At 39.3% G+C, this 25231-nt stretch overlaps 1 protein-coding gene across 1 annotated transcript; it reads right to left on the bottom strand.

Moving 5' to 3' along the window:
- On the bottom strand, positions 1-25231 carry TEKT5 (tektin 5). The gene is given in 8 exon segments (XM_056335083.1): positions 1-43; positions 45-209; positions 3520-3674; positions 5269-5380; positions 21138-21308; positions 23199-23347; positions 24594-24658; positions 24661-25231. Coding segments are annotated over 8 exon segments (1431 nt in total).

The following is a 25231-nucleotide window of genomic DNA, read 5'->3' as shown; positions in this document are numbered from 1 at the left end:
TCAAGTGTAGCCAATGAGCCGTGGGGTGCTGGGGAAGACTGCACATGCCCATACACTTCTTGTCAATGAAGGAGTTTGTCTTCACAGAGATTTCATGTTCCAGCTTTGATTTGTTCAGGATCAGCATTTGCAGAGTATCATGGGCTTCTTGCAGATGTCACATTAAGGTCTGTAAGGTGTCATCTATAGTGTAAACTTCAGTGAAAAGCCTGAAAAAAGAGAAGGGGACGGGCCACTCACATAACCTCAGCAGTCCCTCACCATGTTCCTTTTTTAACAGTGGACAGGTCACGCGTTCAGGCAGGATTTGAACAGATGTTGGACTGAATTGATGTGGAACCCATTTGCCAAACTAGCTTGTGTAGCATCCATAAGAAGTGGTGATTTCTTACATGTGTTGACCTTCAGCAGCGGATAAACCCACTCTGATATACCTTTATAATTGCTACCTTCTTCATTTGCAGTCTCTCATTTGTGTAGCCTCTCTAGGGCTCCGTGGCTGTGTTGTGTACCTGTGTATGGTCCTGTAGAATAAGTTTGGGATGGATGTTACTGGAGAGTGTTGCTGTAGTTTGTGATAGCTTAAACTTGTGCAGCAGAATGTGCTAAGCAGTCTAGATTTGGCACAGAGGGATGTTAATTGGAACAAGAATCACTTGCCAGAATAACCACTGAAAGCTCTGAAATCAAGAATTTGTGTGAGCTGATATTAGCTGCATTTCTTCAGTGGCTTATCAATGAAGATGTGGCAAATCTTCCTGTGTAGTCACTGAGCTGGTAAACTCTAAATCTGTCAACTTTGTTTTGTCTAATGATCTATTAATTGCTTGGTGCACTATAGACTATATTTCCAGAATCCACTAACTTGTTTTGGGATAGTCCCAGTTGCTTCAGCACAGAAAAACTAGACTTTATTAATTTGTTTTCTGTCTAATCCCTTCAACTACAAAGTTGGCAGCACACACTGAGATCAAGTGCCAACATCAGTACTTCCTTTTAAACAAACAGCAAACTCAGATAACATTTACATGTTATGAAGAAGTGGTTCATTTAATATTTTTTTCCCCTATTACAGTTGAGCTATTGGGCTGAATTCCTTCTTGCTTTAAGCCACAAGAGAGAAATACACTTAAATTACTTAAAAGCAAAAAATCCTTAAAAAGTGAATTAGCAAATGCTTTTACTTTCTCAGCTAGGATTTTGTCTACAAGAAAATCCATTTTGAGACATGAGCTCTACCAAAAACTGTGGTAGAAAAAAGTGTCAAGATTTCAAATACCTCATCAGAACTTCTATCTCTAATTGCAGTTATGATGAACATAACATTCAATGATTTGGGCTAAAGCATCCAATGAAACCTGGTCTGGTTTAGGGAGCCGTGGTAGAGAAAAATTCATATGTATTGGAGGAAGGGAGAACAGGATATGCTAATTATGTGTCAGTACAACTACATCTAGTAAACAGTGTAATTGTATAAACATTTTGGTTAAACTATTAGAAATCACATTAGACTGACAGAAAACTTGTGTGTATGTTAAGCCTAAAACACTTCCGAATAGCTGTGCCACAGCTTGTGAAGCCCTTATATACCCTAGAAGCTAGTAGGAGCAAAGATTGATTCAGAACCCCTATGCATTTCTTGGTTTTAGGTATGTCATGTTAATGTCCCTTCACTCTAATTGAAGAAAATATTCAAGGACGTTCTGACATTCCAGTGACTTTAGATGAAGCTTCCAAATGTTTTTAGACAGGACCCTTTGGAACATCAACAGTATCACTGGCAGTTGTGGGAAGAAGGAATAATGTGACACCCTGCATTTTGGATCCTAAATCCAACAAGCTTTACACCTTGGATATGTGCAGTCCTGCTGACCAGATTGCCATAATCATAATGCTGTGGACATTTTTGTGGAAGAGATGGGAGGAAGTGGAGAGAGAACAAAACTCACTCTTGAGTATAGAACTGGAGTTGTATGTTAATATTTAAGGCAACCTTGTTTTGTGGGTTTTTCAAATAAAATGTTGATACTAGCTTATTTGCATACCTAATTGATGGTGCGGTGGTAACTGAGTGGCAAATGATCTGCTCCCATAGTAAATATAACTGCTGAGTGAATGCTACAGTCTAGTCAGAAGTTTTTCTGGTTTCTTACAGCTGAACTTCTGCATCCAGAACAGGAATGATTTGTGTGATATGAAGAGCCATGTGAATGAAATGATCCAAATGGATATAAAAGAATTCAGATACAAAACAGTATTTTGTGACTGAATAGATGGTGGAGAGCAGAGCATGAAGTTGAAGAAATCTAATACATGGATATGCCAAAGGAAATGTCAAGGAAATCCGATTAAGGAGATATGATGCTGGAAAAAAATGTATATTGCATTGTACAATTAATGGTCTAAGGAGTTAGAAAAAGTTAAGAGATACCAGTACAAAAACCCTATGATTTATTGCCACTCCTTTGTTTGACTGGAAGCTTTTTGAGCTGATAAAACATTGTTTAGGGAAAATAATATAAATACTCAGATTAAGCATTATGTATTTCATTAATGTCATTGTATGTGAAGCTGTTGAATACAATGGGATTTTGGTAGAGACAAAAATAAAAAAGGTAATGTTTTTCTACTTTTCATAAATATATGAAAAATCCTTTTACTGGACTGTGAAACTCCAGCTATGGGAGAAATCCTGGTGCAGTGTTTCTGGAGAAAACCCCACAAAGCATTTTGAAGACAGTATTTTAAATAAGACATACTCAATAGGGTTCTTTTGGATCACTGATGTGTTCAAACTGGATTGGAAGGAGATAAATGGGATTAAAATCCAAAAGACCCTTCTTCAGTTATTAGGGAAGGAAAGCTGGTATCTTAGACATGTATATCCAGAAAGACACGATATAAACTGTACAGTGGATCACAGCACATGGATCACCAAGCTGATGCCAGCATGTGCTGGGAAACTCCCACAGCTGTATAATCAAAATGTATGCCAAATGAGCTAATCTATACCAAGGTGATACTGCAGTCACTACATATTTGAAAATTAGTTGAGGCAGTAAGAGGTGCTGCCTCATTTTTATCTGCAATTGACTTTTTAAGGAGCTTGACCATTAAATAGCTTTTCACACCAGGCTTTTTTCTGGGATAACATGTTTCTAAAATTAGGTATTTCCTAAAGTGAAATCTTGTGTTTCATACAGAATGGAATTAAAATCAATTCCTAAATACCAACTTGGACATGAGACTTAATCCCAACAGGTATCAGTCACCAACAAGCAATTGAGCTCTCAACTGTCCTGGGGGAGGGATTCTACAGGCAACCACACACACTGAACGTTAAATGTTTTGGCCCATTATTTCAAGGTAGCTACTTGGATTTTACTTCTTCCTCCCACAATTTGTATCACAATGTAATGAATGTAATTCTCATCTCATCAAACTGATTCACTGTCGTTAAATTTCCTGTTCTTGAGTAGTCATTGAAGGAAGGGAAGGAGTAGTCTGGCCTTTACTTACTGAAGCTGAGGTGCATCCCAGCAGAGTTCTACATTGGGTCATTTAGTTCTTCCCTCCAGGCGTGTCTGAGCTACATTCAGTGGGTACTCCTTTGCCTTTATGGATCTCTCCAGTACCACAATTGTATTTTCTGTCTGGAAGAGTTCCTGAAGTATCTGAATGAAGCAGAACATTTTTGTAAGCCTCATGGTGCACAAAAAGTCAGAACTCACCCCTGCTTTTAAACACTGCTATTGGAACTGCTTCCATTCTGGCATGTCATTTTGTTTAATTTAGGGGAGGAGATTGATGTGAGGTTATAGTAATGGGATGGTTTTGTATAGTGTTGGCTTGATCTTGCCATTTCTGTAAAAGGACATACGGCAGTCAAATCTCCTAGGGGAGCCAGAAGGAGGGGCCTGTACACTTGTAAATCACATGAAAGCATTTAATGAAGTTGTTCCTGGAAAGCAGGCAACCAACTTCGGCTGAGAAATGCACCATCTCTTTCCTGTTATAAAACTGAGAAATTTGTAGGCAAATTGGCATACAAATTTATTGGAAACAGAAGAACAGCACTGAAATATTGTGATGGGGAAAATGCTAACAGTGTTTTTGTGATAAAGCCATTTTCATAGAGGCAGTGTTTGTAGCTCTACAGGGACTTATTTCCATTTTGCTTCATTATCTAATTTTTCTTCTAAATAAAAAAAAATCTGCTGCTTGATCTATGAACACTTTTGCAAAGGAAAAATGCTTAAGACTGTCACTTTCATTTAAACCTTCATTCAATTCTTATTTCCTTTTGCCTCATAAAAATTCAAAAGCAATCAAATGTCCCCTGAAATTGTTTCATACTCCAAGTATTGTGGGGACATTTGCTGCAAGAACATATGAACACAAGTCATTTTCATACTGAAACTAAATTCCCAACGTTTAGAAAACTCCACTGGGAGCTGTAGAGGGAAGACCAACTTCTTTTAATGACTTATTTTCTCTAAATGTGGAAGATATGAAGTGAAACGTCACCAAAAAGGAGTAGCCTAGGGAATTAGTATAGCACAGTTTTTAGTTGCAGGGCATTTATCGTGTAATCATAGTATTTCTGAGAATCCTGTAAGCACTTCCTGTATGTTTTAATCTTTATGAAAAAATGAGAGAAAATGCAAAGGAAAAGTTCTTCTCAGCCTTAAAAAAAGAAAGAAGAGAGGAAGTGTTTATATTCAGGTAACATTTCCCAGACAATTGATTATTATGTTCCTTTGCTTTAGCATTGCAGCCAACGTGGTGAACCTGTTCAAGCTTTTCCTGTAGACAGCTTTAAAATGGAAGAGAACAAATTGAAATAATGTAGTTTCTCAGCCAGTCTACTGAAATCAATGCAACTTGAATTTCAACGATGACTAAAAATGGCATAATGTGATTTAAATTATGCTGCTATTTAGATCTTGCCTACACACTAAGTTGTAGCAGGTTTGCTAATGATGTGTGTGGTTTGGAAATTAAATTAGTTCCCACTGCTGAAAGGTTATTTGTAGACAAAACCCGAAGAGTTAAGGATACCAGGAACCTGCACCCCAGTCCTAAATCTTTAAGGGTTTGTTGACACTGTATAGTAGAGCAATGTGAAAGATCTCCTGGCTAGCACTGTCCCAGCCAGTTTAACCCTTACAGCAATGCAACTTTGCAATAGATGAATCATCTTGGACCCTGAAGAAGTAGCATATGAACATGACCGTACTGATTTGAAGCCAGGTCTCCACACTGTACTGAGCCCTTTGGGTCCGAGGCTGGTTCTCCCAGAGCTAGCTTGAGGGCATCTTCATGCAAAAAGAAGCCTTTATTGCTTACAGATTGCAGGGGGGAAAAATCTGGTTTGTTACTGAAGGGAAAACAGTATGCAAGAAAGTGAAGCTAAGAGTAGTAAATTTCTCACTATAATTTTATTCTGCAGTAGTTCCTTCTTAATTAGGTAATTACTGTAAGCTAGCTGTGTTTTAGAGGAAGTATTTATGCAGGCAATCCAGTGCACTTTGGTAGCTATTTGTTTTGTAGAGGAACTATCTATGATAAAAGTGCTTTGTTAGATACACTCTTTTACATCTTGTCTACAATTTTACTAGTTACGCATACTTCTTTCTGTAGAGAAAAACCAAGGGAAAGAGATTTAATGAAGTTAAATGTCTTCATTATGCATCAAGCCCACATCCTTCCTTTCCCCTGAATGCACCAAAGATTCGGGTCTTCTGCTCAGAAGCAGAATTTGAGTAGTTTGTGCTGTTGTCAAAACTTTGTTATTTATAACCTCCCTAAGAGAATCCAGCGTGTGTTCATCTGTACATGACAAAGGTGAGGTCCGATCCTAGGCAGGCCACTGGTGATTAAGGGATGTATGTCAGGGAGTTTTACAAGCCTGTCAGTCCTATCCTTCGCTCCCACTGTTCACCTTTATTGCTAACTAAAAACGTCAACCTGTGGGGACATACCAAGGCTGTGAGGCAAAGAGTACACAGTGCTTTTAGAGGTCACCCGCTGCTTAGCAGGGTCCTCCTTTCCTGTGTTTATGTTACAGCTTCTGTCACTACAGTGGTGTTTCCCATGCTACGCCTTTCTGCGTGCGAGTGAGCAAATGCACTGTGGTACAGTTCAGTGGGGTAGTGTGAGGATGATGGCCTCTTGCATTAATTCTACTTACAACGTGGAGCAAGTTGTAAGCAGATTTATTTCTTTTTAATGAAAAGTGTACTTCAAAGTAAAAACAATGAAACAAAGCAGCATGTGTCTCAGCCCAGTAAGAACAGGGCAAAGTTATGTCTCCATTTCAAAAAAGATTGAGGGGCGTATTTGTTTTCTATTTATACTGGAATAGAGGACTTCCACTCTCAGTTCAGATTCTCAGTAGGACCTTTGTGATTCAGACTTTAAGCTTTATTGGTAGTAACACTTTCTCCAGCAGTCGAAAATGGTGATTCACCTTTGTGGAGCAAATCTATCAATGAAACAGTGCAATTAAAGCAGCCCAGAGCACATAGTTAGAAGTGAACCATGACTATGAAACCAGCTCCCCAGAGCAATGCTGCAGTTCACAAATGCACTTATGTTATGGTTATGTATGTATGTAATGTGTATGTGATGTAGCCACTGTGCTGACGCTTTCTGTCCTGTGAAAATATGGATGAAAACAATCTAATTTATTCAGTGAGTGGAGTTAGGTTACAAGCTCTCTTATACTTACTAGTGTTGTTTGTTCTAATCAGGTTAGAGAAGAAGAAGAAATTAATATTTTCTGCGAGAAATTTTTTCTTGCCCTCTTTCTTTGTAAGTGGTGTAGGTATCTTGTGTTTATTCCACACTTGGAAGAAAAGCAGGAAGCCATCAAAGAGGACACAGCATGTGCACAGAAACATACTGCAGCAGACTCTAGAAGCATGACACAAATCTGTAAAAGAACCAGGGAAAGAAATTCAGTAGTCTTCAGTATTTCAGATAAGTGCCACTCCTCTGCCACAAATCTTTATCATATAAGGGTTGCCTATGGCTAACTGTGGCCGTTCCATTACTATATGACAATGCTTCTGTAATGGTTGGGTGCCTTTTACTCTTCCATTCAGCTTGCATGAAAAAATAAATTATATATCAGATGTATTTTTAAGATGCAGAAGAAAAAAGCTGATTCTAGTACAGACAGTACTGAGCAGGTTGTCCGTGTGTAAACTGTTCTCAGTCTCTTGGGAAGGCCATTTTCATTGAGCTCAGCAGAAGAGTGGTTTTCTGAACCCATGCTTTTCTCAAATCCTCTTCTGACACATTTACATGTGGCCATGGTGCAAGTACAATCACCAGACCACAAACCCATGTATTTCAAATTCAGTAGTAACATTTCAAGTACATGAATGTTGGTAATCATCAAGCCTAAGGTTTGTTTCCGTTCCTTCACAGCATTTACTATGCTGTGTTATCAGACAGCACCTGGCTGGGCCTCATTGCCCACTGTACACATAGCAAACACAGGTCTTCCTTTAGTGACACAGAAGCGAGAGACTATATTGTTCTCTCTTTTCAGAATACAAAGTCATTTCCATACAGAATGGCATATAACTGTCATAGGGCAATAGTAGTCTTATATCTGGAAGCGACTCAAGTATTTAGAGCTTGCACAGCCCACAAATTCACACAATGTTAATGTTTGAAAAGGGCAAGCTCTGAAGTCTGAATAGAAATTGTTTCTCTTTGTTGAGAATATAGTGGTTTGTTAGCTTTAAAAGAGAGCTTTCATCTGAAAGTCACTGAAAACTGAGTTGTGTGTCCGACCCTTATAACACTTTGTGTCAGCACAATGTGCAGTAGTAGCTACACTCTCGTGCCACGTGATTTCACTAGGTGCTCTGGTGTCCTGCTTATAAAGGTAGCAGTGATCTGCAAGCACATTATGCACAACCAAGGCAACTGATTAGTGCTACTGAGCAAACCCCTCATTCATTTGCTGAAGAAAAATATTGTTTAAACCTGCCTGTGAACTCAAAATTCAAACATAAAACTATGTGTCCATCTTTAAGCCTTGCTTGGCTGCATGTAAGTGGATGTGGCTTAGGTTCATTGTGTGTTCTCAAATTATTTCTTACTTTTTTTATCTTTTTTTAAGGACTGTCATTTAAGACATACAAAGAAAAATGGCCTCAGGGGAACCACCTCCAATACATCACAGAAGCTTTGCACAAACAGTTTTCAATTACTCATTCTGGCCACGCATTGGATAAAATGATTTAGATAATCTGCTATACATAAACGGATTGGTGGGGAGGATCACCAGATAGTGTTGCACCAGTCTGCGTCATTTCTGGATGACCTCCAAAGGCAGGAAGCAAAAACAACAAATGCTGAGCAACATATTCCTAAGAGTGCGTGGTGAGGCATTGGCTCAGGCAGCTGCCCATGCGGAAACTTTCCCTTCCAGGACATGAGTGAAGTTTTGTGCTGCAGCGTTCTTGAGAGCTTGTAGAAAACTGCGGTCCTGCTGTTCTCTCACTTCACCAAGGCTGTGATTTTTATAGGCTGAATACAGTTAGACAGAGAAAAAGCTGCTGAAGTCACATGTTTCATCATGTAATCAGGGTAACCTTATGTACAACATAAGCATTTTCAAAATGTTACAGTCTGACAGCTATCCTTGTTTCTTTATTGTTTCCAAGGTTTTCTTAGTGTTTAGTATCCAAATGCAAAAAGCAGCAGCCAGGTGATATGGTGGGAGGAACACTCTTGTGCCTCCTCATTTTGTAAAATTCTTCTATATTTTGCCTGTCAGGTTTTTAAACTTTTTTCATCCATGTTTCCATATTTCATCCAAATTATTTTGTAAAAGTTACATTTGTTGAGGTTCTCATACTTAGTTGAATAGTGTAATTGTGACTGATTTCACAATTATTTTTAGGGTATATGACCACATTATTTCAAAGTTAAACTATGATATCTTGCAGTCTTTGGATTTACAAGTATAACCTAGATCTAGAATCTGAAATTAATTTCGACCTGACGGTTTTTACTGTCATGTTGTAGACAAATTCTTGATAGAGATTACCATGCCCCTTGCTCTTGTTTTTAGGGTTTGTTTGGGTTTTTTGAAGCTTAATTGCAGGTCACTGCTTTATGATGTACCAACTTTTGTTTTGTTTTTAATCAGGTGGTGGTGTGGAACAGTCAAGGAATCTCTTAAGAAGAATAGCACATTTAAAAGAAAAAAGACCACATTCCTCAACAGAATGTGATATCAGCAGGTAATGCATTCAGCTAGTTTAACTGTATTGAAGAAGAGTTAGAATCATTCTGAGCAGTAACTTCTGTGCATTTGTTGTGTACACTCATACGGGATGACAGTTTCATAGTGCGAAGGACCAGTTTAGTTTGTGCCTAGAGAAAATATCTTCAAACCAATGCATTCATCAAGCGTATCAGGAGTGGGGAGATTGTCTGGATTTGGGAATATTGCAAGCTTTTACTTATAAAGCTTCATAACAATGACAATAGGGCTGGCATAAATACAGTCAGCAGATCTGGAAGCTAAAGTATATTATATGCTCTATGTGTGCTAAAGGATATCTGTACAATCCCCGATATTCTCTTTGTAATTGTCGTAAACATGACATTTTCACAGAAAAAAGGAAACTATCAGAATGTAAATACCATACTTCTAAAACAACGAAGGCTTTAAATATACATCTGGACATTTAATCTGTGTCCTTACACAGACTGGCCTATTCAGCATAGATCAAAACGAAGGACCCAGGGACCCTGGGCCTTTCATTTGGTCAGTGTAACGATTTACAACCTTAAAAATCCTCCTTCTACTGAATTCCAATATGCATTTTTTTACTTTAATTTCTGAAAATAATCCAATCAATTTCACATTTATATGCAATCAGTTTCTATTTATCTCTTCCACTGGTCCTAGAAATATACAATATGTTTATTTTAAAACAGCTTTATTAAAATTAAAGGGGAAGAAAACCATGGGATCATTTAACTTGGCCTGGATTTTCTAAAATATTTCCAAAATAAGAGGAAGCCATAGCTATACACAGGAAAATGCTTAACTCTTTGCTACACTTTTAACTATTAAGAATGAGAATAAGTCTCAGAGTTCTGTCATATTTCTCATCCATTTTACACTGTATCATGCTTTCAGATGCTGCAGAACCAGCAATCTTAGAGTGCATCATCATTTAGGAGAACAAAATAAAATGCTAAGTTATTAATGTGTTCTTGCTAAACCTGGTCAAAGTAACAGTAAAACAGGCAGTTTAAGCCTTGTGCATGCTCTGTTTTGTCTAAAGGTACCTCGAGAGAAGGGTATAAATCCCTTTAATAGAGAGATGTCTCTGGAAGGAGGCAGTGCCAGCGAGAAACAGCTATGTCTCATGCAGCTGTTCTATAACAATGATTCTTGTCAGGAATGAGATTCTTTCCAGTTACTAATGAAATCTCAAGCCAGTCATGGCAAGCTAAATTTGCCCTGACTTTAGAGTCAATGCAATACGTTTGTCTCGTGACTCTTTGCAGCCTGAAAATGCTTCTTTTCTAAAAAAGCTTCTACATGTGTCCATCTCCATTTCCTTCAAGGCAGCCCTTTCTGAGAATACGGAACAGTTTTTTATAAATACATTTGAGCACTGCTGCTTTGAACCAAACCCTGTTTGCTCTGCCAAGCCTATATGAATTGCCTGAGTGCAGGGGAGGGAGCAGTAATGGTAGCAACCACCTCAGTTCCTCACATATAAATGTTGTGGCAGAAGGAAGTCATCTTCTGTATTGATTCCAGCAAAGTCTCACATCCATTCAATCCAGGCTGTCTTTATTTAGCAGCTATGTGTCCCTCAGTGTGAGGAGAGATTTCTGTTACTTTGCAAATAAAGACAGTTGAATTCACGACAGCCTGAATACATCCTGATGTGCAATGGCTGTCACTCAATTAGGGGAACTCTAGCCCTCCCCATTTCATGTTCCCCTGAGGCTAATCCATGAAGTGGAGCATTGCTGCATGGCACGTGCTGAGGAGGCAGGCTTCTCCTACGTGGTTTCTCCACTCGCCCATAGTTTGTGCTCTGATGTAGGCTAGGCAAGTCTTTATGATTTTGTGAGATTAAGCAACAATTTTAGGAGAGAGAAATCTGGCTTTGTCTTCAAGTGAGTGCCTTAACTTTCATCTGTAATTTCTCTTGGTTTGTAGGCAACAGTCTATTCCTCGCTTAAAAAACTATTTCCTCCTTCAAACAGGTTTTTCCAGGCAAGTTTGAGCTGCCTACACCACCAGCACACACCTTCCCAACCACTTCTGAGTCACCCTTCATCTGAAAACTTTACTCTCAGATTCCAATATTAAATGATAAGATTAGCTGTATACCCAGCCACCATGAGTAGGTATGAAAAACTGTAAATAACTGAGATTTTAAGGCGTAAAAAGAGGAAGGGGAAAAAGCGATCAACAAAAATACATTTAAAGGTTATGCTGAGGGTACATTGGGGTCTGAGATGAAAGCTTTTGTGTGGCAAGTGCCACAAGGAAAGTTCTGCCTCTGCTATACTCGTCTCCTTCCTGCAGCTCACAACACTGCTACACCTCTCCTACGTGCTTCTTGCAGGGTGCTTCCCATCACATTTTAGTATTTCTTTGTGTTTCTGTTCAGAGGAACAGGTTGTGTCCTTTTCAACAGCCATAGGAGGGCTCCTTGCAGAACTTCTGGGACAAGAAATTTGAAAACTATTTCAGAGGCTGGTAGGCATTTTGTGGTTTCATTGCCACTGAGGTTTTCCTGTCTTTTGCTCTATTTTTTACGCTTGTTAAAAATAAGTAGGTTCATCACCTTGAATTAGGAGAAAGTTATGCAAAAATAAAATCTATTCAATTCTACCACCAAATAAACATGCTCGATAGTTGCTAAGACAGGAAAGTTTTTTTCTTAAATTTATAAGCAAATTTAAATGTAATAAAAATAATGTGGAAAGGATGGAGACTCTGAGGGGGTAACTTATTTAAGAGATGGAGTAACTTACTAAAACAAAATACTGTAGGCTTTTCAGGTATAGAATAAAAATATACCAGGCGAGAAGGAAAGTGAGAGTTAATTTCTGTCATATAATGGTGTAACACACTGACTTTTCATACCCCTGTGGTAAAAAAAGCAAACAAACAAACAAAAAAAAAAAACAACCCTTGAAAAAACAACAAACAGAGCTGTTTCTAAAAGCATGCATTCTCAGTGAACTGAGTGAAAATACTCAGAATCATGGCTACTCATTTATTCGAGTAGGCGGTTACTTTTTCATGGGTTTACTTAACCTGTACCTGTTTTCCTAGCATCTTTCTGATCCCTGTGCTCCTGGGTAGTGGAATAGTAAGCTTGGAGGAAGGGTGGTGTTGGCTACTCTGCCTCTGGACATAGAAATGCTTCTGAACACAGTACAGGTGTTGGAGCCAGCAGGAATAATCTGCTATTTAGGTATGGTGTAAATACTGGACTATGTAAACATGTCACTTGCTGTCTGCTCTGACCAATTCCCAGAGGTAATGTGCGTAAACATCCTGCCCTATTGGTCATTTCCAGGAGACTGAAGCCAAGGTAACTATTTATGTTAATATTAAACTTTATGGAAAAGAGATGCAAACATATTAGTGAGGGTCTGGCAGCATGATTAAAAGGTTTTCTTTCTTTTCCTAAAGATTTGTGTACTTTTACACCAGATGGAAAATACATTTACCAAACTAAGTGTTTCTTGAGGCATGCTGAAGACAACATACCATCCTTTTCTACACCGAATTGCGTACACTACATTTTCTGTCATTAGACTCTTGCAGAATATTTGCTTCCCCAACCAACCACATGCTCTGCAAGCACCAGCGATGATGAAACATAGAGGAGCTGTAATACCTTCTTTGGTTTGTGATCTAACCTTTGCCAAATACCTAGCTAGGCTTTCTGGGCTTCTGCCTCTAGCATCTCATGTTTCCAGGGTTCTGCTATCCAAATTCTGGATCAGTCTTACATTGTTATGACCAAGATTAATCCCAGAATCAAGTAAGGTAAATTAATCCTAGACTTCTGCAGTTGGGACAGAAATAGAAATGGGACATTTTCAATCTTACGGTCAGAAAGAAGTCATAGTTATGCATTAAGTCTGCACAGCCTGCAGGTCACTGGTCTATCATGTAGAAATTCCTCTTTATAAGCCAGTGCCTGCAGAGAGATCAGAGCTTTCAGGGAGGACCATGACCTTGATTTTGAGTCCCTGGTGCTAATGAAGCCATCTCTCTGTGGTAAGCTGTTGCAGTGATGAATTCCTCTGCTCTGAAAAATAAGTGGCCACTGATTCTTCTTTTGGTTTTGTCTGCTTAAGCAAAAAGTCTTTTATTATGATTCTTCTTTCTTCTGTATAGATACTTGCAGATTTAGCAAGTTCTCTGCCCCTACCCCAACTGTTATTTGAATAAGCTAAACAAAGCAGTGTCATCTAGTGCTGCTAACATCACCTTTTTCTGCCTGCTAAGGAGAAAGTTGAGGAACTTTATCAATTACTTGCTTTCTAGTCCTTTAATCATTCTTGCAGCTGTGATGGCTTTGGGGCTTTGGACTTGCAGGAGGAAATGCTCTATACCACACTCTTGCTCCCACATACTCAGTCTGATTGCCACTGTAAAGGTGGCAAATTGTCTTACTTGTCTAGAAGAAAATCAAGCAGAAGTGAGCCAGGAATAATTTTACATAGAAGTTGTACAGTGAACTGGACAAGGACACGTATAAAAGAGGTTTTTAAGAACAGTGTTTCCCTTCTGCATTTGATAGTTTCCTGTTCAAATTATACAAAAGCAATTTAATCCTTTTTTACTGTTCCCCTATGCAAATCACTTCCCTGACTTCTGATAGACTTAGGGTTGGCAGCCTCACCAGCCAGCTTCCCCAAAAGAAGTGGCAGGCAGGAAAAGCCAAACGGCAGACAATGAAAATCTGAAGTAAAGGGAACTCAAGACATTTTCCTGAATGCATCAATGAAGTAACACTGAGAGCAGACAGCAGCTGGACTGAGAGTGCAGAAAAGCAAGTGAGAATCACTGACAACTAGTGCTCTTTGGAGACTTCTGTTCTGCTGACTTGGTTACTTGATCTGAATTTGAAGCCTGTTCAGTATTGGGATTCAGACCAAACACCGAATAGAATAAAGAGTAAAAAATACATCTGATCTGCCCCAAGACAAGACATCTGTAAGTTGCTAAACCATTCCTCTAACTAAATGCAAATTGTTTAGGTTTATAGTAAAAAATGTGATAGGACAGGTAACAAAAAAATGATACTGTATGCATGTTTTCATCATGTGTGTTGTCTGATGACTAGAAATTAAAAGCATTTGGTCTTGCTTGGACTGTTTTACTTTTTCAAATGCCTACCAGAAAAAGCCCTTAGGTGTATCTCTTGGTTTACCTGGCTTGGAAAGTGTGTATAGCTGATGTTTTTTTCTGAAGACTGTATTTTGTTCATGGGCTTCTAAATATGATGTGTGAATCTAGGTTAAATTCTGTGACAGATCCTCAATCAGTTACAACAGGAAAATTATTGGAGTCTGTTATTCAGTTGTATTTCAGTAACTCAAGGTAAATGGTGCAGGAATATGCTAGAAACTGAGGTACAAGTCCACCAGCAGTACCAGAGGCAGACAAAATGCTTATAAAAAGACTGATGTGCAGTTACTGCTCAGACCTGTACGGTTCGTAGCCTGAATGGAGACATGATGTCATTGATGGAGAAGGACTTGGCAAAACTGCCGTAATGCCCCGTAGAAGGTACCGTGGTTTTACTTCTTCGCATTCCGTGTATCTTTTGGTATATAGAACACACTTTTCTAGACATCAAGGAAGACAATATCCTGAAATGAAACTAAACAGAATAATAATGGATCACTGGCTTTCTTTACTTTTTTTTTTTTTTTTTTTTAATGGGAATACAAATTTGGTGGTACTTAGGAGGAGAAGGAAGTGCTGGAAGGACTGCTTTAGATTGTTCAGACAGAGCCTTTGATAACATAACTGTTATCAACTACTGTTGAACTAGAATATCTACTCAGCAACATCCTCTCGAACAGCAGTCCTGTGAAGGGCTCCTGCAGACAACAGCACCCAAGAAAGGAGGTATTAGATGCAATATGCACAAATGCCTACTAAGGGGAAAATCTTAGCTCTTTAGAAGTAACTAGTATAGCAAACTGGAAATGGAATTTTAGCTTGCCTGAGTAAATTCAGAACTAGCTAAATCTTGTTAATTCTTGTCTTTTTATTCCTGTTTATTGTTTTCCAAATGATAAATGAATAGCACTCTACTCGCAATCTCACAAGTGATATAATACTGTCATAAAGCAGAGGGAAGAAAGGCAGAAAAAGAAAGGGCCTTTACCATTTCAGTACAGCAACACAACAATATTCTAATAGATGATTACCAGAGCAATGGCCATATTCCTTTTGGTAGTGGACTTCCTTTAACAGGTTTGAAGCAATGACATTCTTGCACAGAAATTCAGGACTGTAAACATGTGGCCATAAAGCCATTATACATATAGGCAATATAAACTAAATACATAAATATTCAGGTCAATAGAAACATTTTGAGTATGTAGGTGACAAGTGCTAACCATACCACACAGCATAATCACCACCACAATATCACTGACAGACACTAGTATAGTGTACTGATCCCAGAGGTTTAAATCTAATTAGATGAGTTTTTACAAAAAGCTTCGTTCCAAAGGAAAACTAAATTTTTCCAGGGCCAATAGATGAAGTCTACAATGTAAGACAAACTGTTCCAGCTGGCCCTCTATGTTTCTGAAGAGCTGAGGCAATAGGCATTTCGTTTGTATTTTTTAACTAGCTGATCTTTCATGTGCAAGTGATATAAATCTGCCATTTCAACATAGGATCACTCTTAGATCGTCACCATATTCACACTATTTATTCTGTTACGTATTTTTTGATTCTTTCCTTTTTCGGGGTACTGATTTTAGAAACAAACGGTTTCAGAGGTTCCCTGTAGGTTGTTTCATTTTTCGTCTGGAGAAGACTTTGCTGTTTCACAAATCAGAAATGTATTTTTCATTACAAAATGGCTCCAGACCTTGTTAAATTAATAGCTTTTCCTGGTTCCAAGATAGAAAATCTTTTCTAGGCTCATATTCCTTGTTTTATGGAGCTAGCCTGCTTAGCTAGGAAAATAATTAGGCAGAAGGAAGGATGTCTCAGAGTGGCATTTATTGCTTGAGAAGTCAGTGCAAAAACAGTCTTTGAAAGATTGATTTTTTTAAAACACAAAAAAAGCAATTGTGGCACCGACTGTCTAATCACTATTGGATGTGAAGGGAACAGGAGCTGTAGTAGCTGCATTTGACTATAATCACATCCCAATGGAAGAACAGAAGTGTGGTAGAATTTAAGAGACAGCCATTAGCTGTCTTAGTAAAGCATATCCTAGCAATATTTTTTCCCTGATTATTACAGACTATACTGCAAGCCTAGACAAAGAAGAAACAGCACTCTTATGCTTACCTATAGATAACTGTTAAACGAACCCTCACTCCTCACTTCTGCCCTCGCTTGCCTTCTCCTTCCTCTTGTCCTTTCGAGGTATGGGCATGAGCAAGAGAATTAACAGGATTTCTACCATATAAGTTCATCCACATTTTAACCAGAAATGTTTTTGCTCAGTAAACCTATTGTATTTTTTTTCAACAGCACTGACCAGCCTGAATTACTCCTCACCAGCATATATAGTTTTCTTCTTCTCTAGTGTTTTGTCATTCTGGTATAACTACATTACTATGGAGTTTGTGATGAGTAAAGAATCTCTGCTATGCATGTGCTAACTAGTAACTTAGCAGTAACAGCATCATTAATTCAGAGTGCAATCTTATTTGATACTTTTTTCAGGCCATGCGTACCATCAAACTAATTATTCCTTCAACAAATATGATTACTTGAGTTTTTCCAGACATTATTTTCCAGACATTCCAGAAAATTATTGCTATTTTACGGTGTAACGGTATATGGACATAAATACCGGGTTTTCCATTATGTACCAGTTGTCAAGAGTTATGTCATAGTCTCATCTGGACTCCATGACAAAGTCCTGCTTGTACGTTGTTATCTTACAAGGCACTTTGTGATTCCATATGTGCAGCTTGTGCTACCTTTGAAAGCATTAGAAAAGGTTAATAGAGGATGTGAAGAAAATGTTCTCGTGGATCTAAATCCATGAGAAACTTAGATGGATAGCCATTTCAGGGATAAAGTGCTGTAGTATGCTAGATCATGCACAGTCCAAAACACACAAAAAACTACATTCAACATTTTTGATGCTCTACAGGCAGGGAAAAAAACCCCAGACATTAATTTATGTACTGTGACTTAACACATAATTAGCTAGTTAGTTTGCACTTTCCTAAGAGTCCCTAAAAATAAACTGAAAATGTCCTGTATTACTTATGACAAACAGAATGTCAGGAAAACTCTATTGTTTCCAAGTGTGCATTGAAAAAGAATAAACGAGTGAACATGAGGCTCCTCTAAAAGAGAAAGAATCTTAATGGAAGCACTTACTGAACTCTGACTGAAGTCACAGGGAAGTATGACAGTGAGCCTTGCTAGCCTGAGATGTTTCCTGTCAGTACATGGGCAGCACCTCTTGGGAGTTTCAGACTGTATGTTCCACAATTCAACTAACACAGTTCCAACACATCACTTACTTCAGTGAAAGCTTACTGAAAAGTAATACAGATAGAGATTAACACAGGTCTGTCTCCTCCAGTGCCATTTCTGCTTTGTATAATGTAAAGGCAGAATAAACGTTTGAAAAGTTCAGTCTGACCCACTCCAAAATATCAGGCTGTTTCTGACCACAACCAGGCCAAAATTAAGGCTGAAGACATGCAAGTGTATTTATCAAAAGGAAAGGAAAACTTGGAACTTAGGTGTGAAAGCTGTACTAATGACGTTTTCTGTGTAAATACTTGTAAATTTCAGTTAATTTAGGGCTCTGCTCTTGCTGCTGAAAAATGAAAGTGCAAAAACTTCTTCTCTCTAAACAGATAAATGTGCTGCTGTTTGTGGGCCTTTTTATTTACACACTTCCCAAAGTTAGTTCAGTGTTTGAAAAAAAAAAATAGTTCCCGTACTGTTTCTGTATCAGGACATGGCAAGGGATTATCATCGTTAAGTGTAAATGAACGTTGTAGCTGCTGACTGAAGGTCTTAGAGGCCCACGTGTCAACTCCAAGGTAACTAGTTTTATGTTTTGCTGTATAAAGAATTGCCTTTTCTTAAATAGTTTTTGTTTACAGAGACTTAAAAATAGTTTTTCAGGATCAGGTATGAATGTCAACAACACAGCTCCTTCCTGCCGTTAACAGGCTAGGTGATGGTCTGAGTTCACACCCGCTGTATCTCAGCTGAGATGTGACTCATTTCTCTGTGCCAGGTTTCAGAGTGCTTACGGCTTTGATGGGTTATTACATTATTTAGTATGATCTCCTGTACATTGCACACCATCAGATTAGATTTAAATACCATCTACTTTTGTGATTTGGGATTCCAAATCCCCCCAAAAAAGGGAAAATATCATTTATCCTGGGGAAACAGATCTTTGTGTCTCCAACCACTTGAGAACATGAGAGAACCTAGTATGGGGAAAATGAGTAAGAAAACGAAGGACAAGGATTGTTACACAGTTCTTCAGACAGCTCTGGTCTGCTGTCGGAGCAGCCCTACCTCATGAGATATGTATAACTTACATAATAAAGCATGTGGCTCTGACCCCCTAGCAGCCTTCTTCATCAGAAGGAATGATAGCAGGAAAATGGATAAGGCACTGACTCAGGAGTAAGGAGAACTGGAATTTTCTCCCTGCCCCAACACTGTCCTGCTGTGTCCTTCAGATAAGTATCTCCATCCTCTTACTTCTCCGTGTGTTAAAATTAACACATCTGCTTTAACTTGCAGGGCTATTACAGTTAAATTTAGTAATATCTATGAGACAAACAGAAATGGCTCTGCCATGGCACAGCCTATGAATATACAGAAAAAGACTAAATATAGGGCTCCTGCACTGCAAAATGCCACCCATGAATGTTCCTGCTGCCATGCCCTGTATGTAAACAAACTTTAGGATGCTTGGTTGCATGTCCAAACATCAAAAATGGTCATCATCATCATAATTAGATGAACATAAATCCCAGACTCAGATCTTTCCAAAGAAGGAGCCTGCAAGGCTCTGAACTTGCAGCCTGAACCCCTGGCTTGAAAACTGCTGATGCAGCATAAGCTACTCTTTGGAGTTCAATTCACCGCTTTCTGTAACGCGTTGCTTAGCCTACTAGATCACGTCCCTCTTCACCCGGAAATATTTAGCATATTTTACAAAAAGGCACAGATATTTTACTCATCAAATTGAAAAGCTGAAACAAACTTTTTTTTTAAGAATTATGCCTGTATGTTAAACTCTGCAGGGATAGGTCACTATTTTTTGAGTTTCACATTTACTCTAGATTTTAAGTGAACACTGAGCATAAATATTAAGCGATGCAAAAAGAAAAAACTAATATACTATTCTTCCCAAATTATTTGGAATTCTTTAGTGCTACACATTTATTTAGGCAGTTGCCCTGAAAAGTTTCAGGTAACCAACCTGATACCATAGTAAAGTGCATAAATCAGTGTACTAAACCCAAGCTGACATGGCTTACAGCTACTGATCCAGACAATCTCAGTGTACTTTCTGCAGAGTATTTGGGTTTTGGGGTTGGTTTTTTTCCCTCTATGGTCTGATGGATTATATTCATTTTCTCATCAGAAAATTAAATTTCCCATTAGGAAATTTCCATCTTGACTATCTGAAATACTTAGTACTTCATCTGTTCTTTAACATTGCTTTTTCAGACTGTAATTTATCCTGCTGGCTCTATTGAGGCAGAAAACACCTGCTCTGCTCCCAAGTGCTGCAGGTATGTCTCAGTCTGCCAAATCGTTTCAGGAAAATGTTAATGAGAAATGGCATTTCTCTCGATAATGGTTGGTGAGAAAGCAAAAGGGCTGTAAAACTTACCCACATGAACCTGCTTTTTACTAGAGGTGACAAGAATAATTTTATTCATTGCTAATCCTAAAAGTATGTAGTGTTACTAGAGTCAGCAGAACGCCTGCCAAGTTTCCTTCCGATATGCTCTCATTTCAGTAGTGAATGAGGTGATCTTTTAATGAAAAGCAGAACATAAGTAAACAAATAATACTGACACTTTTTCTGCTTCCAACAAGACAAAGCAGTTACCATTTGAGATTCTGAAGTACGTTCCCTGTTCAAATACTGCTACGCTACAGAGCGATAAGGGAACCAACAAGTCATTAGCACAAAAACACTGCCCTCTGTTGCAAGCTGCCTTCTGCTACTGCTTTTGGGTTGGATGCAGGTCTTGATGAGGCCACCACTAAGAAACAGTTTTAAAACTGTGTACGGTTGGGACGGTTTAGTTCAGTAATTTTACTTTGGTCTGTAACGCTAAAGCTGCACCAAACCTTTTTGACTATGCTGCTTAATGCATACCTCTGTATAGCTTGATGGTCTAATTTAAAAATAACCCAAGCTATTTTTACAGGAAATACATATAGTTCTTGGTGTACACTTGCGTGCCATTACCACGTGGTGCTTAACTGCACACCTTAGCTGAATTTTGATTTGATTGGATGCGGTTTTGGAACCTGAAGCCCACAGAATAGTGTAAATCAAAACCAGAGGGAGACATCTGCACAAAGGAGCTTGAGGGCAAGGAGGCAGCTGCAACACGGCTGAAAGTGACCATCCTCGCTGAGAACCGCAGCTCACTGCGCATCAGTGCTGCAGCCGGCAGCTCCTGCCTGACCTCCAACAGCGGCAGCTGGTAGGAGGCAAGAATAAGTCAGGATGATGGAGGCTTTCCTGCCAAGGAAAAACAGGGCCATAGGGAGAGAGAAGCCACTTCTTTTTCTGCATCACTTCTCCAAAATATGGCTAGGGGTTGCGCTACAATCAGGCTCCCACTTACAGCAGGGAGCACAGAAAGAGAAGGCTGCAATAGCCACTCACGTCCCATCTGCTTTTCCTACTCCATGGTAGAAGTTGATTCTGTCCAATATGTTCCTCAGGTTAAAGCACTTCTCATCAATAAAATGGGCTGAGTTTTTGTCAGAAAGATCCTGCTCCAGGGCATGATGTACATCTCTGTTGATGCTGTGAAGGTGAAAGCCTTACCTTAATCTGAACCACTTTTAATGCTGTTGTGCTAAATGAACAGCTAATTGCTTTCATTAGCTTTCTACAGTGCTTCGGTTCACAGTTTGCTGGCATTTGCAGTGGCTTGAAAGCCTTAGTGCTGTAAGGTGGCTGGAGGGAGCTGCTGTACCAGCCGTTCCTTCCAGCCTCTAGCAAGCATTCCCCAGAGACCTGCCTTTAACTCACGGCTTTAATAATGTTTGTCATTTTGATGACAGACAACCACAAGGATGAAAGACAACTGCTAGTTGTTGTGTGGCATGAAGGAAAGCCTCAGAAAGAAAGGGAGGACATTTTCAGTGATCATCAGACATCATTTGTTTTAGTGAATTTACCTTTTTTATTTTGCATTCTAGGTGTTGCAACCGTCCTGTGTATGTTAAATGCAATGCAGGTCAAGAAAGGGTGTGTTTTGGTCCCCCTCTTCCTCAGTGATACAAAGTTGTATCTTTTGACTTGGTTTTTTATGGCTCTTTATATCAAACATGTTAGTAGATTTTATTGAATGGAGTCATTCTAATAAACATAAAGTCAAATTGTGCTTGGCTTAAGTGTGAAGATACTTGAAACATGAACCTTAATCCATTAAACTAGCCTCTCTAACTACTTTATATTTTTCTAGAACAATACAAATATTTTACTTGTAGGGGAATAGGTAGAAACTATATCTGATTTCAGAAACAGGCTCCCTAAGGAAGTATATTGTAGTATTCTTCAAAACTGTACATATTAGTCAAAGAAATTCAAAGCCAGGTTCCACTCAGCTTAAAATAAATAAAAACTACTTAAACCAACCACACTGAAAACTATGCAAACACTGTAATTATGGTTCCTCAAAGAATGTTATGGTGTCCCAGCCCCTTTCCTTTTTAAAAACTCTGGTTTAGCCCAACGTACCGTCTTACCTAACTGTGTACAGTTTTCTGAGTTTTGAAACAGGGAATAAAGTGTTTTAAATTATTTGGAAGTCATTAAGACACCCCAAATTTGAAAATAAAGGTGCTGTCTCTTTACTTGTACAGTATTTTTAGGAGCGATAGCAGCTTTCAGAACTGACTTTCTCGTTACTGCAAAATGAGCCTTTGGTGTCCTTTATTGTCACTACCTAGCTTGCTCCATAGTCAGAGCATTGCTTGGTGAGATCAGTCAAAGTAGCCTTTACTTTTCGTTTTGAAAAAATAGTTTTTTCATCTGTCCATATGGAACATTTAGCAGCATTTCATTCTACTATGAATTTGATTCCGAATTCAGTGCTGAAATACTTAAGCTAATTTATATTAGCTCCATGATTCTTCGCTAAAACTCTAAAACATCAAATTGCGGGCTGTAGGCTCTGAGCAAGCATCTTGGTTTATCCAAGTGGTCTGCACATCCTTCTGTATCCAGAAAAGTGCGCGAAGCAATGCCATTGTCCCGTAACGTTCTTTCATAGTATTTTTGTTCTCATACACATCCAATATAATTTTTTTCAAATATGTTAGTAAAATGCTATTTGATTAATATTTTTTGTTTAAAAGATTTAGCAATCACTACTATCCATCTCATTTTGTTTGTTCAGTAGCACTATATGTATAGCAAGACAGTAAATCAGCATTTTATATTGTAGGCCCTGAGAATTTCTGAGATTTTATAGACTATGGCCCAGAGACCAATTTTGAGAAATGTTTCTACCTTGTTTTTTATAGGATCTGGGAAGATAGAACTGAAAAAGACCTCACAAAGATGCTAGGCTATTCCTTTTTGCTCCAGGAAGAATTAATAGAACATTAACCATCCCCTACATATACATTTTTTACCAAATTTCTTCCTCTTTTCTCCCCCTCAGTCTTCCAGATGAATGAAAGGAATAAATTATTGCAATATTTTTACCCTGACAAATATTTAGTTGGATATTAGTTATTTCCACATTTTGAAAAATTAACTAGTAAGTCTGATCTTACCTTTATGAGGTTCTTTTCCACATTGTCATGAACTAAGTCTATACCCTTCCACTTCTCACGGTGGTGCAAGCATTCTAGGGTTACCTGCAAGCAAACAAACATTTGCAAGAAGCTCCGTACTGCGTTGTGGAGTGTAACCACAAACCTTGCTGAAGGTGCCACTGAGCTGACACGTCCATGGCCATCTGTTGAGGGTGGAACAGAGCAGGAGATGGTTTCATTGCGCTCAGCTGATACATCTTAGAGGCTCATTCCTCCTTCCTGTTAATACAGATTTTGAAGGACTAGCTGCCACCATAGCTGCCATTTGATTACCTGCTTACTAATGTGCAGCAAGGCCTACACCTGAACATGGAACATGCCCAAGCTTTGCAGTAAATTGTGTAGTTTAAAAGACCTGTGTTGTTCTACACTGATCCACAGCAAAATCCTTTAATCTCATCTCCCTTCATCCTCCCTCAGCCAACGCCAAAGTTTGGCGGTTTCGTACCTATGCAATAGAATACTATAACTACAGTCACTGCGCAGGGAATTCAGTTAACCTGCCCCAGCAGCCGAACTTTACTCTCCACATCTCATCCACTTGTTTGAACCAAACTAATGAAGGAACCAGCATTAGCCGGCACGCAGCCTTTCAGCAGAAAATGTTCTCTGAACAGAAAGCGTCCTCAGCCTGCCACTCTGAATCAGTACAGATATAGACAACTAAAAAGGTCCTTATTGAATACAGAATTTTGGGGTTTTTATTCATACGTGCCTAGAAACATGGTAGACAAAGCTTCCATCAGCAGTATTCCAGACGTTCATCAGAGAATTTACACTCTGGTTTTTTCATGTTTTGAGTTTTTACTAGCATCATTCACTGACTCTTACGTTACTGTGGCTCTTTCTGTTGCAAATAGTTTGCCTTTAAGATTTCAGAGAACTTCAAAATGTAACACAAATGATGTGTTATCCCGAATGAAAATATTATTTTCATCAAGCAATAGCAGAAAATTCAGGGCTAGGTAAGCATGTTGGGATACTGCAGCTTACAGGGCCACCTTCTGCTCTCCTGTGGTGTGCTGAGCTGACCAGCCAGTGCCTGAGGGAGGCTTGGCCTCCTCCAGCCTCAAGCAGAAAGGAAGAAAAAGACGGCATAGAAATGTCTTGATAGGTTCCTTTGTTGACTTTGATATATAAAGCCCATGGTGGCCAGGTTTACTTCTTACTGAGGGTCACGATTCACCAAGACCTGTCTTGATAAAAGCCATACCAGTATTCCGCAGAGAAAAAGCCATTTCCTTTACCCATCCACAGTACAGCCATGAGATAACTATGTCAAACCTACCTCCAGTGGTCCTTGCATTTCACGTGCAGCACGTTCAGGCTGGTTCTTTTCTGTTTCCAATGTTAGGTCTCTTTCAGCAGACACTTTAGCTCATAGATGAGCTTAGATCTCCAGAAATCAATGTTGGAGTTCCTCTCCCTCAGGTTTCTTCTACTGTCTTCTTGCATCTGGTAAGTCAGTTGATCCTTATCTTGCACCAGTCTCATTGCATCAGCATTCAGCCTAGCAGCACGGTACCGGGAGGCTTCAGAGCCCTTTAACTGCAGCGTGTTCTCCTGGTGCCAGTCACGGGTGCTGTCGCGGGCGTGCAGGGAAAAGCGTAACGCCGGCACAATGGCAGGCAGCCGCCCAGTGGGATTAAATTGCTTGTCAGAGCTGGGAGGGACCGAAACCACTTTGTGAAGAAGACTGGGCCTCCGGGAGCTGAGGCAGCAGTAGCCTGGCAGGCAGTGGGACCAATAGGTGTCCTTGCTGGTGCTGGTGGGAGCCAGACCCAGGAATGGGCAGCGCTTCTTCATGTCACAGTACCTGGCTAGCTGCGCCGTCCCCAGAAATGCCTCCTGCGCTGTGCTCGGGCAGCTGCCCAGGCTGTCCAGCATCCCCAGCTGCTCTGAGCACCCCAGGGCCTCCACTGCCAT

The sequence above is a fragment of the Falco biarmicus genome, chromosome 4 (assembly GCF_023638135.1).
Source record: "Falco biarmicus isolate bFalBia1 chromosome 4, bFalBia1.pri, whole genome shotgun sequence".
In the NCBI taxonomy this organism is placed as follows: domain Eukaryota; kingdom Metazoa; phylum Chordata; class Aves; order Falconiformes; family Falconidae; genus Falco; species Falco biarmicus.
Note: the sequence above shows the minus strand (reverse complement) of the source record. Positions and strands in the feature narration are given on the sequence as shown.